Raw genomic sequence first — 12,645 nt, 5'->3', positions numbered from 1 at the left:
AGTATTTTTTAATTCAGTGACAACTGTTTTTAATTTCTTTGGATTTAAACATTTCCTGCAGTGTTTACAATCCGAACAGTGCGGCCAGACTCCAGGGTCAGGGCCAGAACCTGACTAGAAACTTGTCTCCCACATTTTTCTAGGCCAAGCAGAGTGGCGGGTGAAATACAGATGGTATCTGTGGTGAAAGGAGCATCAGTTTTAACACCTTAACCGGTTGCCAGGTAACACAGGTGAGGATATTTGTGTTTGAAAATGATGCACTTTAAAACCTGCCAGTAAACCCTTAAATACTCACAGCATCATTTCAAATGTACAACCCCTTAGAGCTAGAGCCTGCAGTCCTTGCTCAGGGTGAACATCTGCCTCGCTCCCACCCTGTGTTGGGGGACAAATGCAGGGACTAGAGAGGAGGGAACCCTCTTCCACAGTATGGAACAGGGAGCGGGGAACCAGGCAACTGATTTGCGAGGGTGACTCTAGCAGTTGGGCTGTCATGGATTATGGCGAGATCGGTGGCTCTGGGCTGTGTGTGGACCCATTGGACATCCCTCCGCCTCGCCCAGTCTCCACCATGGAGCGTGATGCTATGGAGCCTGGCTGCATAGTGCACAGGGACATGTGGGGTCAACCTTGTGGAGCTGTACCCACTGTGCCGTTCGGCTCGGCTGTAGTTTGGCCCTTGTCTCTCCACAGGCAGGCACATTTCTTCTGGCATCCCTGGGGAACTTACCCCGAGTCAGAACGGCATGATTTGGCCCCTCCCTTCCTTTTTCCTGCCCTGCAGCCTCAATGAATCCCAGGATGCATTCATGCTTTACCATCACCCATAACCTAGATCCTTGGTCAAAATGTGACACACCACACGTCTCAGCCAACATGAGCCTACTCAACCATTCCACTGATAGGGATTTACAGACGCGCCCATGTTGATCTTGGCCCTCAGCTGATCCAGGCCCTGCTGGATTTTTTCATGCTATGGATTAAAAGGACACGGTTGCTACCTGTACTGCAGGTTTTCCTTTATGCAAGCGCTTAGCTCTTTTTGGTGGAATTCACTGCAGTGCAAGGAGCTGACGTATGGTCCTGTGCTCTGCTTATGGTGAGTGATTCGCCTGGAGCGTAACGGGTGCAGGCTGTCTGCACTGGGGTGAATTTCACCCTTAGAGGGGCCATGTTAGTTTGTTTCATTCCTTGGCCATATTTAATTAAGACACCGTAACCAGTGCTGTAAGCCCTGGGAGGAAAGCAATGTAGCCATCAGAAACCCGGCTCAGTTAGGTTTGGCTAATAACAATGTTAGTCAAGTATCAGAGGGGTAGCATGTTAGTCTGGATCTGTAAAAAGCAACAAAGAGTCCTGACGAAATGGGTATTCACCCACGAAAGCTCACGCTCCAATACAGCTGTTAGTCTATAAGGTGCCACAGGACTCCATGTTAGTTAAGTTGATGCTACTTAGCAGGTGTAACACACTGTTCTTCACAGCCATGTGTAAAATGGTCCCAACTGCTCCCCTTTTGTGTCGGTGAGAAATTTCTCTCTAAAAAAACACAACACACTGATTGCCCAACAAGCTGACTGAAAAGCTGCATTTAGCAGAAAGACTGGAGTAGCTATTGCATTGGCTCTATGCTGACCAGAGGCAATAGATTTTGGAAACAAACATTTGCTGCCAGAATAAGCAACAGTCTCTTGAGCTAGCACAGCGTGGGGAGACCAGACAATGTGCTTGTGGGGGTTGCTTTCACTTTTTAAGAGAGATGTGCTGAATCCCCAGTGCGCATAGACTTGGCATGTAAAGCCGCTGGGGCTCACACAGGGGATATTGGTTAATCATCTGATGCCTTTGTCACAGGCCATGGCCACTGACTGCTGCGATCAGACAGTCGGTATCCAAAGGCATTTTATTGGGGACACAGTGAACGATAAGAAGCCAAGATGGGCCCGAGCTAGAGGATTTTGCTCCAGATCGGAACGTCCCCAAAGTTCAGGCATGGGGGGAGCTGAAGTTTGGTTAGGAGTGCGGCAGTTCTGACTGCAAAGGCGCCACCTCCCATGGCAACACACGCTGGCCTCTGCCACCATGAACACGAGAAGATACTCTGCATTCATGGAAAATGAGCGTGGCCGCTCTCCCCTTAACAGGCCTCCAGGGGAGAAGGATAACAAAGGAGCATGACCAAGTATTTTGCAGTGATCCACATCTGCTCCTCAGTCACAAAAACTGGTGCAGGTCCCAGGTATGCTGTAGCACTAAGTCGAGCAGCTGCTAGGTCTGAGGGGCTCTGTACTGACCCCCCCCCACCCCGCCTACACCAGCTGTCAAGCAATGCACCAGGAACACGCTTTTCAGAGCTGTTCAAATAACAGGTGCCTAGTGGGTGGGAGGGGACCCAAAGCCCAACAATCTGGAGAGAAGAGTCAATGAGTCTGCCACTCTGACTCTCTCGGTATGAGCTTCTCTGGTCCAAGGGGACCCGCTGGCTGCGCAGGGTGCAGTTTGAGTAACACTAATGCTCAGAACTCCCAGTCTTTGCTTTAAGTGTCTAACATTAGCCTTAAACCCCGGGTGGCCTCTGCGGTGCAGCCCAACGTGCTCCCTGCTATGTAGCGACGTCCTAGTTCGTTAACAGAGTTTCAGTGTAACTTCAGGACCGATACCGGGAAAGAGCTGTCCCAGCCTGTTTGGCAAGGCTGATTCAGTAATGCGCAGATATGTGACTTGAGTTTTTCACAGCAGCTAAACATGGGAGTACTGCGAGGACACACAGCTTCTCTAAGGCTTAAATCTTACAGTCACCCTATAGCTCTCCCAGCTGGTCCCTGCGCGTCACCGAGGCCATTCCCAGCAAGATGCAGGATCATCCCTTTAAGGTGTCACCTGCAGGTTTCCAGGAACCCTCCCAAGCTACAGCTGCTATCCTGTAGATTTCAGTACCAGCAGCCACCCGGTCTGAGATCACCTGGTATGATTACTTAGGAGGGTCTCCCAAACCACTCCATAAATGCCTCTGTCTGGAGCATATGCTGTATCTCAAGGGGTTAACCAAGAGTTAATAGGGATGGATGTTAGCATGAACCCACAAGTTGAGGGGAGAATGACATCATCTGCTTCCACATCTCCTCATGTGTGTACTTCTACTGGTAAATACCGCAGCTTTACCATTTAAATACCCTGTCCTGGACGGGAAAGCCCTTTTATGCATTTCTACTGGAGCAAGCATTAGTAACAGTAAGTAGCCCCAAGGACATGGCTGTAAATGTCCACCACATACAAAGCTGTCAGTGTGTAGGTATTAGCGCCAGCTTGATATGATCCTCCATTTAGGTTTGGCAGATGCTACACTACTTTCTCTTCCCCAGTTAGCGTTGATGTTCTTCTCAAGTTCTCTTTTACTTTAATAAATTCTGGTGCATGTTCTTCATGCTTCTCTTGTCCTCTCTCCAGCTAGAAGAAAGACCAGTGAATGTTATTTGTATGCTAGAGAATAGCAGTGCAATCCATTCACTACATTGTGGCAGGTTTCATACTTAATTACTATTGGCCGGATTCTGTAGCTCTTACTCACGCTGAGTAGCATCTTGTTCTGCTATTAGTCCCGTTGGGTTCAGTGGAGCTATTTACAGAGTAAGGTACTACTTAATGTGAGTAAGGGTAGCAAATCTGTCCCTACAGAAATAAACAATGGATAATTATAAACTATTAGTTTAGTTTAGTTATTAGATCTGGAACAGCTAAAGATTTCAATTGTATGTAGTTTGAGAAACTAGACAGTAAAATCAGAATGAAATTCACTCAGTTGCCTGGGCTGGCAGCAGGTCTGAAGGGAGGACCTGGTTCCGGCCAGGCACAGGTGTATGGAATGCTATAGAGTGGGCCTGGCCAGCAAACAAAAATACCGTGTTGTGACAAATGTCATGGTGTTGCCATTAGGTTTCGTTCTGCACCAGAACAGACTGAGACCTTTCGAAAGTTTACACCCTGAAATTGAGAGCGAGCGAGACAGAGACTAGCCAGGACCAGAACCTGGCTCCGCATGGCCTAGGTAATAACCCTAACCACTGAATTACTGGCTGTTCCCGGGTGGGTCTCCCTGTCCCTGGGTTTGACCAGAAATTCCATCCTGGACCCGAGAAACCTTCCCAGCAAAAGCTTTGCCCATCCCAATACTTTCCCGGGGAAGGTTTTGGTTTTGAGCGATTGGCATTTTCTGGTGAAAAAATGTTATGTCAACAATTTCCGGCAGTCTCTGGGGGGGTGTTTTGGCAGAGGCTGCCCACTGGGGACAGGATGCCTTGGAGTGCCATTACTCAGCCACTGTAGTTCGCACTCGGGGTAGGAATAAGGCCATGGCTCAGTTCTGATGGAGAGCAAACCCCCTCTTTGGACTTGGCTCCATTTTAAGCACCTTGCAGCCCTTGTGCGGGGCACTTCATATAACATTGGGAGTGATTTAAAATTCAGTTTCTACCTGATCCAGCCTCTGCTGTCGCTTCAGGAGCTCTTGTTCAAATGGAGACTGCAATTTCTTTGCCTCTTCTTCTTCCTTTTTCTGCCGGAGCAGCTGATTTCGCCGTCGGTGCTCAAGCACTCGCTGGAGCTCTGGCTTGCTCTCCACGCCCAAGCCTCTGTGAACAGAACGCAGAGTATCTCTGAGCTGGAACCCTTTCTGCCTTCAGCCCAGAATCTCATTGCCGTTAGACGTGTGCGGAGCCTGCTGGTTCAGAGAGCTGGGGCCCAGTCTTCAGATCCAAATAGGAACATTAAAGACCTGAGCCAAAGCCCATTGAAGTCAACAGAGAGACTCCCAACTGTTTCAGTGGGTATTGGATGTGGTTCTAAATGGCCCTTCCTCACCCAGCTGAATAATGACGCAAGGCCTGGTGCCGAAATCGAAATACATCACAGTAAATAAAATGGAAACTCACTTATTCCTGGGGTGGAGCTTATCCACTCCCCAAAACGACATGCAAAACCCAAGCAACGTTCAAATAACATAATGAAGATTTTACACTTTAGCTATAGGTTAATGAAGTTTATTGGCTGGGAACATGTAGCGATTTGTATCTGCTCTTAACTCATTAATGCATTAATAGGGGATGTGTAACATGCAGCGGTGCATACTGGAGTGCAGGGCATGCTGGGAAATGTGTGCTGTTTACAGTGAGTGGCTGGGAGTCATGGGCATAGAAAGCTAGCCAGACCTGGTGCCCCTGGTCCATTGCCACCGTCAAGTTCTGTGAGTTGGGGGAAGTGGGACAGTCTGGAGTGGCCTTTCTTATTAATTTGTAGCTAATTCTAAAACAGGATCATGTGTAAGGCTGTGAGTCTGTCACGGAGGTCACGGATTCTGTGACTTTCTGGGACCTCCGTGATTTCTGCGGTGGCCGGTGCGGCTGGCTCCGGGCCTGTCCAAATATCTCGGGCAGCCCCTGGGCCAGCTGCACCGGCTGCTGCTGAGGCAATCTCAGGCCACCGCCCCCTTCATCCCCCAGCAGCAGAAGCAGAGGTCTCTGCCAGTGCACCCCCCAGCCCAGCAGCAGCGGGGTCCCTGGCAGCCACCGCCCGGCCCCCCTCTCCCCAGCACCTGCGGGGGTCCTGGGCTGGGCACTGCCGCCCATCCCCCCCAGCACCCGCGGGGGTCCTGGGCCAAGCGCTGCCCCCCCAGAGCATCTGAGGTGCCCCTGGTCTCCCCCTAGATCAACCATAGCGCTCCCAAGCCACTCCCTGCCCCAGAGCACCCGCGGCACCCCCGGGCCACCCACTGCCTTCGAACACCCAAGATTTAGTCAGGGGTATATAGTACAAGTCATGGACAGGTCACCGGCCGTGAATTTTTGGTTACTGCCTGTGACCTGTCCATGACTTTTACTAAAAATACCCGTGACTAAAACGTAGCAGTAATCATGTGTAACTTTATGGGGCTGTTTAAGTGCCTGAGTTTTTTCTTTTTTACCAGCAGGGGGAGTGAGTGACAGCAATTAGCCCTGCGGTTTACCTCTAAACCTCAAGCAGATTATTTCCTCACTGTATCTAGTCTAGGTGCCCCTCCACTCGCTTTCTGGCTCTGCTGATTTTAGAGATGGAGCTAACATAGCGATGCTCCTGCCTGACCTAGAGCGTTTGGGCCTTTTGGCCAAAATCAAAGGCCCTTCTCCTGAACGCAGACGTTTCTGTCAATAACTGAGGCAGTTTCATCCTTGGGATGTGTATTAATACAGCAGTGCTGGACCGAGCAGCCGAGGTAGGCGACCTGATGGGCTCACTGGAAATGAGACATGTCTGGAGCTTTCACCTGTGTGTTAATGCATTGTGGGCACATGAGAGACGGTCTTGAAGCAAATCCCTAGATTCAAGCACCTTCCACCGCTGGGCTGTTCAAAATCCAGCCAGAGCTAGATTCCGATTTTGCAAATGCCTCCAACCTTCTTTATAATGGGCCACATGAACCCCTAAGACACAGGTCAGAAGTACTCATTATTAGTTGAGTCTCTATCTATAAAACACACCAAAACCACATTGAAATAACAAAGCCAAGCACTCCAAAGTCAGGAAACGCCAAAATTAAAGCTGCCTGTGCGTATGCATTATGAGACAGTTGTCAATTACATGGGCACATACTGTTATTTTCATCAGGACCCCTGCCTCATTCCGTGCACAGGGTGGATGGTGCACAGGCAGGCTTAATTGTGGCATTTCCTAACTTGTGAGGGCTTAGCCGTGCAACTTTAATGTTCTGTTAGCAGCGTTTTTGTGTGTGTAATTTCCTAGGTTTTAAAAAAAAGCAAACTGGCATCACAGTGACACTCATGTGGGTCATCAGCTGGGTTAGAACCTTCACACACACCCACCCACCCACCCCTCTGCCACTTGAGCCGCAACTGATAGCAATAGTAGGCTGTCTCTCTCTCGTACACACACGCACAGACAGACAAACGTTCTTTGCCAGTGGGTTTCACATCTGCCTGCTCCCCCACAAGCTTGACCACTTTGGCTGAAACTTTAAAAAAAAACAATTCAGCCTGAGCAGACAGCTGACATGGACAGTTTCAATCCTAATGGTCATCGGTACCTGAAACCAGGGTCTTAGAATGAGGAGTGTTGGGCAACCTGCTCTGGCTACATAATAGAGTGAGCGAGAGGTTCAGGTGACCTGCCCAGGGCTGCATAGGGAGCTGGTGACAGAGAACCCAGCGTCCTCATGAGTCTAATGCCCCAAACACAAGACCACCTTTTCCCCTCTCTTTACACTACAGTGTGAGGGTCCCTACTCTTCTTCTAGGATTGGGGGAGGGTCTAAAATCATCCCCACCACAGAGAAGCTGAACCTGTCCCTTGTCAATATTAAAAATCCCTTTGATATAAATCATTTAAATCTGTTATAATCACTTCTGCCTCATTGTGACTCCATACCTGACAACATTTGCAAAGCTCGCTCAGCAATAAATTCATACGAACCGATACACTTACAGGGACACATTTACACTTGCTGAACTTTGAGAAGCAGAGACTTTGTTTAACTTTAGTCTGACTGTGCTAAATTATAAGACACTAACAGAAGAGCTGATTAAGAAGTGATCTCAGTGATACTGACAGAGGATGGCCTCTTGTCCAGGGCAGTTGGAAAGTCAGTGTTCTTGGAGGACAATTTGCAATTGTACATTTTACTGAACTTCTAGAAGTAGTTGGAGACGTTTTATTTTTTAAGGGAGAGGAATCACAAGTTTTACAGCTGTCCAGTATGGGGAAAGACTGATTATATTGTGATCTGCCACATTTCTGTAGGCTTGATCCAAACTCCATGTAAATCAATGCGCTTTGGATCAGCCTTTAAATCTGGACGAAATATTCTGAACACAGTTATATTAAACTGCAGGTACGAGGCACATTTTGTAAGATACAGGGCGAAATTCTTCTGGAACGAGGATTTTCTTGGTCACTTTTCAGCTCTTAGACTCCACAAGGCCTGGTGTGGGAGGCGTGGGGGGAGGGCGGGAAGGGTGACAACTGAAGTTTTGTGAAACCTAATTGGAGTTTAAAGAAAAGATGTCTGAGGTTCTCAAAAGAGAGAGCGAGCTTGTGGTAGTATAGGCTGCATTCTGGTGACATCTAGTGGGCTAAGTGGAAGTAACATAAGGCAGCACCCCCAGTGCTCTAACATCAAATTGCAGCTCACTTTTGCATTGATCAGTGAAAAGTTTAGCTAAACGAAGTGCATTCTCTGCTCTGCTCCCAGCGTGGTGTGCGCAGGTGACCTGTCCAAGTCCACATTATCACCTGTAATGTCAGGGTCAAGTCCAAGTCCAGGTTGTGTCAATATCAATGACGCCAATTTGCTTTCGGAAGGCTTGATTGTTAGCCAATTAAATACCTTGAGTTGTCTCTTAGGATTACTGCCGTCACTAATCACTCTCGCTGCTGTTTATAACTAGCCGAGCAAATGGATATTATTATTATTTGATGATGTCAGATTTGCAAACAGTTCAGACGGTTAGGAAACATCCCACTGAGAGTCAATAGAATTCGCTCCTTGCTCAAAGGGCTCTGTATCAAATGTGCTTTTACCCAGCTGCTTTTGAAATCATCCCTTTCCACATTACTGCGGGAATGCTGATGCACCTGTTGGGCCTGATTCCCTATTGCCATATTCCAGCTTTACACTGCTGTGTAACTCCATTGATTACAATACGGTTACACTGAAGTAACACACTAGAGAATGAGGCCCTTGAATGCTATCTCAAGCTTTAAGCTAGCAGCAGTCTGCTTGTAGGGAAACAGGTGTCAGCATTTTCCCAGTGTGCAGGATCTTGCATTGATATGACCTGCGCTGTCAATAAACAGAGCAGTCCACCTTTCCCCAGCACAAAATTCACACCAAACACTCCAAGAGGCATAGAAGGGCTGTAAATCACGGCATTGCCTGGTGGGCAGGGGGAGTAAGACTGGAGGGGGGGATGTTTGTGGGACACAAGACAGCACCTGCAGCTCTGTTGGAGTGGCTGGTGAGCGCTCTGCAGCTCTGAAAAGCAGGCCCGGCATTTAGGAACTCCCTAGCTTTTCCGAATGACCGAGCGATTCGTTTACAGTCTGGGGCACAGCATGGCAGAGAGACGCCGCCTCCCACCGTAGCCTGTTTCACACCTTTTGCTATTTGCCCATAACAGTAAAGAGCTTTACCACAAAACCCAGCCTGCGGCTTTCTGACGAGTCACTCCTGAGCTGATGTGACACCAGAAACCACAGTCTCTCTCATCCAGCCCAATGCAAAGGCAGCTGAAGAGGCGTTTGCATCTTTGCCTCACCTTTTGTGGTTCATAAGCAGCTCTCTGTGGAGCTCTTGGTGGCTTTTCGAGGCTTTTACAGGATTTAGGAGCTTCTTAGGTTTGATGAGATCCGGGTTTCCATCTATGTAGTCTGGGTGAGACATGAAATTCCTAACCTCAGGACGCTCCCTCTGTATTTCTGAATACATAGACGCTGGAAGAGAAAAGAGAAGGCTCAGTATTGACAGGAACAAATTGAATTTGAGGTCAAAATCCAACAGGTACACCTTCCTTTCACCCCACCCCATCCCGTGTGTGTGTGTGTGCCCGTATGTATGTGTGTGTTTTAGTTGATGTACGTGTTTTTTAGTAGCAGCAGGTAGCCCCCAGTGAAGGGCCAGGACGCTTGGCGCTGTACAAACACAACAAAAAGGGGGTCCCTTTCCCAAAGAGCTTACAATCTAAGTGTGTGTGTGTGTGTGTGGCTTGGTGTGTGTGGGTATGCGTGGGTGTGCATATATGTACCCATGCAAAAACTCATGCTGTTCGGAAAATCCCCATGATAGTGTGAATTTTATACAAATGAATTAGTCTACTTGTTAAACAGTGCCAGCCGCTCAGTTCACTGGCTACAGCATTTAATGATAATTGATTGATTAATGCAAGGCGCTACGCTGTAATCGTTTATGACAACGAAATAGGTCATAATAAAACAAAAGACAAACATTGGCCCAGATACTCCTGTGGGGCGCAGCTGCTTTGCACCTTACTGCTAGTGCATCCAGACCCTAACGTGCTCAACTCCAGGTGGACCCATGACGCCAGGACGTGACTCCATAAACTGCTCCAAAGAAATGGTCACAAGTTGAATGAAATGTATGAAATCTTCAACTTTCAGTGATACCCTATTGGTTTACTGCTTTGTACCCAACCCTGTGCCCCAGAGCGTCAATATTACAGTTCACACATATAATACTTTTGCACATGTTAATATGTCAAAACATGTGCTTGTGATGTTGTAATTGACAGTATTTTGGATGTCAAACAAGCCTGCTGATGTTGTCCAAGGTTCAGTAATGCTGTTAAAAAAAATTTTTTTTATACAAAATGACCAAACCCACAGACTGAGAGATAAAGTACGCAAACTTTCAAGTGTCTTTTAGTGCAATGCACAGCCAGGCTGACGACGGTTGTGCCAGGCTGCATAAAGGCTGCATGCATGCAGGAATTGAAGTGGCCTGTAAAGAGGAATTCATTCTTAATCACTCACTCACACCCACATGCGTGTACAGTTTGGAAATTTACAAATCAGTGCAGCGTAACCTCAGGAAGCAGGTGCATGCAGGCAGCACCACATCAGGAACTGTCTCTCTTTTACATTTGGGTCTGGAGAACAGCAGGGCAAACTGTTGTTTTGCAACATCTTTCTCTTCTCAGCTTTAAAATCCATTTGAAAGAGCAATCAATGGAAAGGCCGGCTAGGCCGCTTCTTCCGCAGTCAGTAAGTGGTCACCAAACTTAAAGTGGGTTGCTAGCAAATAAAATTGTGTAAGAACAAATACTGCTGAGGAAAATGACTCAGTTCTGAACAGCTTCCCATTGCATGTTAATGTGGCTAGAGCCCCAGCACTCTGGGAATGAAGAAAAACAAATCACAACCCATTACATCAGCGTAATTGGGGTGAAAAGTTCAGTACACATTTAAAGGCTGCTGGAATCCTGGGCCAATGATTTCTTATACCAAATTATTTTCCATTAGAATCATACATTACTATTGGCTGACGTGAAAGATGGCTGGGTGCAGCCGTTCAGTGACAAATGCCTGGCTGAGTCATATACTTCTAGGGCCAGATCCTCAGCTGGTGAAAAATCAGGCTTCAGTGGAGCCCACTGATTTGCAGCAGTGGAGGGGGGGGAAGTCGGTCAGGATACTTTTGGGTTTAATTTCTTTTGTTTCTTCCCTTTTCCAGAGGAACCAAGGGGAAGGACGAGAAAGCTAGGGGAGAAAATACCAAAACCCCAAGGGTTGTGAACCGGGGCTAGGAACAGGGCGTGGTATCAGGGGAGAAGCTGAGCTAGCACCAGGGCTGGCTGTAACTTTTTTGCCGCCCCAAGCAAAAAAAAAAAAAAGAGCGCTGCCCCACCGTAACACCCCCCCCAGCGCCGCGCTGCGCTGCTGAAACACCCCCCCGAGCGCTGCGCCGCCGAAACAAAAACAACCCCCCCCGAGCGCCGCGCTGCCAAAACATCCCCCCTAGCGCCATGCTGCCGAAACACCCTCCTGAGCGCCGCGCTGCCAAAACAAAAACAACCCACCCCCCCAAGCACCGCGCCGCCGAAACACCCCCCCGAGCGCCGCGCCACGTCGCCGAAACAAAAACAACAACAAAAAAAACCCTCGAGCGCCACCCCACCAAACCAAAAAAAACCCCCGAAAAACAAAACCCCGAGCGCCCCCTGCTACCCCAAGATTGGCCGCCCCTTACAAGGTGCCACCCCAAGCACGTGCTTGGTCGGCTGGTGCCTGGAGCCGGCCCTGGCTAGCACAGGCTATCATTGCCTGTCCACCCGAAAGTCGGGGCCCACCCAAATTTCCACTCCTAGCTACGCCACTGGTGGAGCCTCCCGGACGACAGGATAGTGGGCTAGATGGACCTTTAGTCTGACTCAGTCTGGCCGTTCTTATGTAACTCTTCATGGGTCCTTTGCCTGACACAGTTCAGGGTGGCGTATAGAAAGAAAAGTGAGAACGTGACAAGTGCCCGTGTTCCCTAAAACACGACTCAGGGCTTACCTGTGGGTTCAGGACCCAGGCATCTCCTCCATTGCACTCTACCAGACGGGCACTCTATGGCCAAATGACTTGAAATGCCTCTAGTGGAGCTCAGCCAAAGGGTTCAGGCCTGCATGTAACTAATATCAAAGCCATACGGCTATCAGCCTGCTTAGTATCATCATTTAGAGGGTTTGTGTTGTAACCCAAGCTCTCTCTCTGCAGCACTGGGTCTGTTTTTGCAAGGTTCAGTCATATGTCAGTGGGATCTGGCCCCGTGTAACTGCGGTCAATGGGAGGTGGTGGGGCGGTGCCTGCGGGCGAGAGCAGCGCGCGGAGCCTCCTGGCCCCCCTGCCTAGAAGCCGGACCTGCTGGCTGCTTCCGGGGTGCAGCACAGAGTCAGGACAGGCCGGGAGCCTGCCTTAGCCCCGCTGCGCCACTGACCAGGAGCTGCCTGAGGTAAACCTGCCCAACCCTGAGCCCCACCAAACCCAGAACCCCCTCCTGCACCCCGAATCCCTCAGTCCCACCCCCCAGCCTGGAGCCCCCTCCTGCACCCAAACCCCTCATCCCCAGCCCCACCCCAGAGCCAGCACCCCCAGCCG

The 12,645-nt window shown here is 49.2% G+C and overlaps 1 protein-coding gene across 1 annotated transcript in view; it reads right to left on the bottom strand.

Moving 5' to 3' along the window:
- Nucleotides 1-3,342: 3,342 nt before the first annotated feature.
- FAM107A (family with sequence similarity 107 member A) overlaps nucleotides 3,343-12,645 on the bottom strand; it is a 29,828-nt gene continuing 20,525 nt past the window's right edge. The window contains exons 2-4 of the mRNA XM_065408471.1: nucleotides 9,306-9,480; nucleotides 4,475-4,631; nucleotides 3,343-3,450 (exon numbers count right to left, since the gene is read on the bottom strand). Of these exons, the coding sequence (XP_065264543.1) occupies nucleotides 3,343-3,450; nucleotides 4,475-4,631; nucleotides 9,306-9,475 (435 nt within the window). The 5' untranslated portion in view covers nucleotides 9,476-9,480. The remainder of the gene's footprint in view (nucleotides 3,451-4,474; nucleotides 4,632-9,305; nucleotides 9,481-12,645) is intronic.

Source organism: Emys orbicularis, chromosome 7 (genome assembly GCF_028017835.1).
Source record: "Emys orbicularis isolate rEmyOrb1 chromosome 7, rEmyOrb1.hap1, whole genome shotgun sequence".
NCBI lineage: Eukaryota > Metazoa > Chordata > Testudines > Emydidae > Emys > Emys orbicularis.
This window is presented reverse-complemented; position numbering and strand designations above follow the sequence as displayed.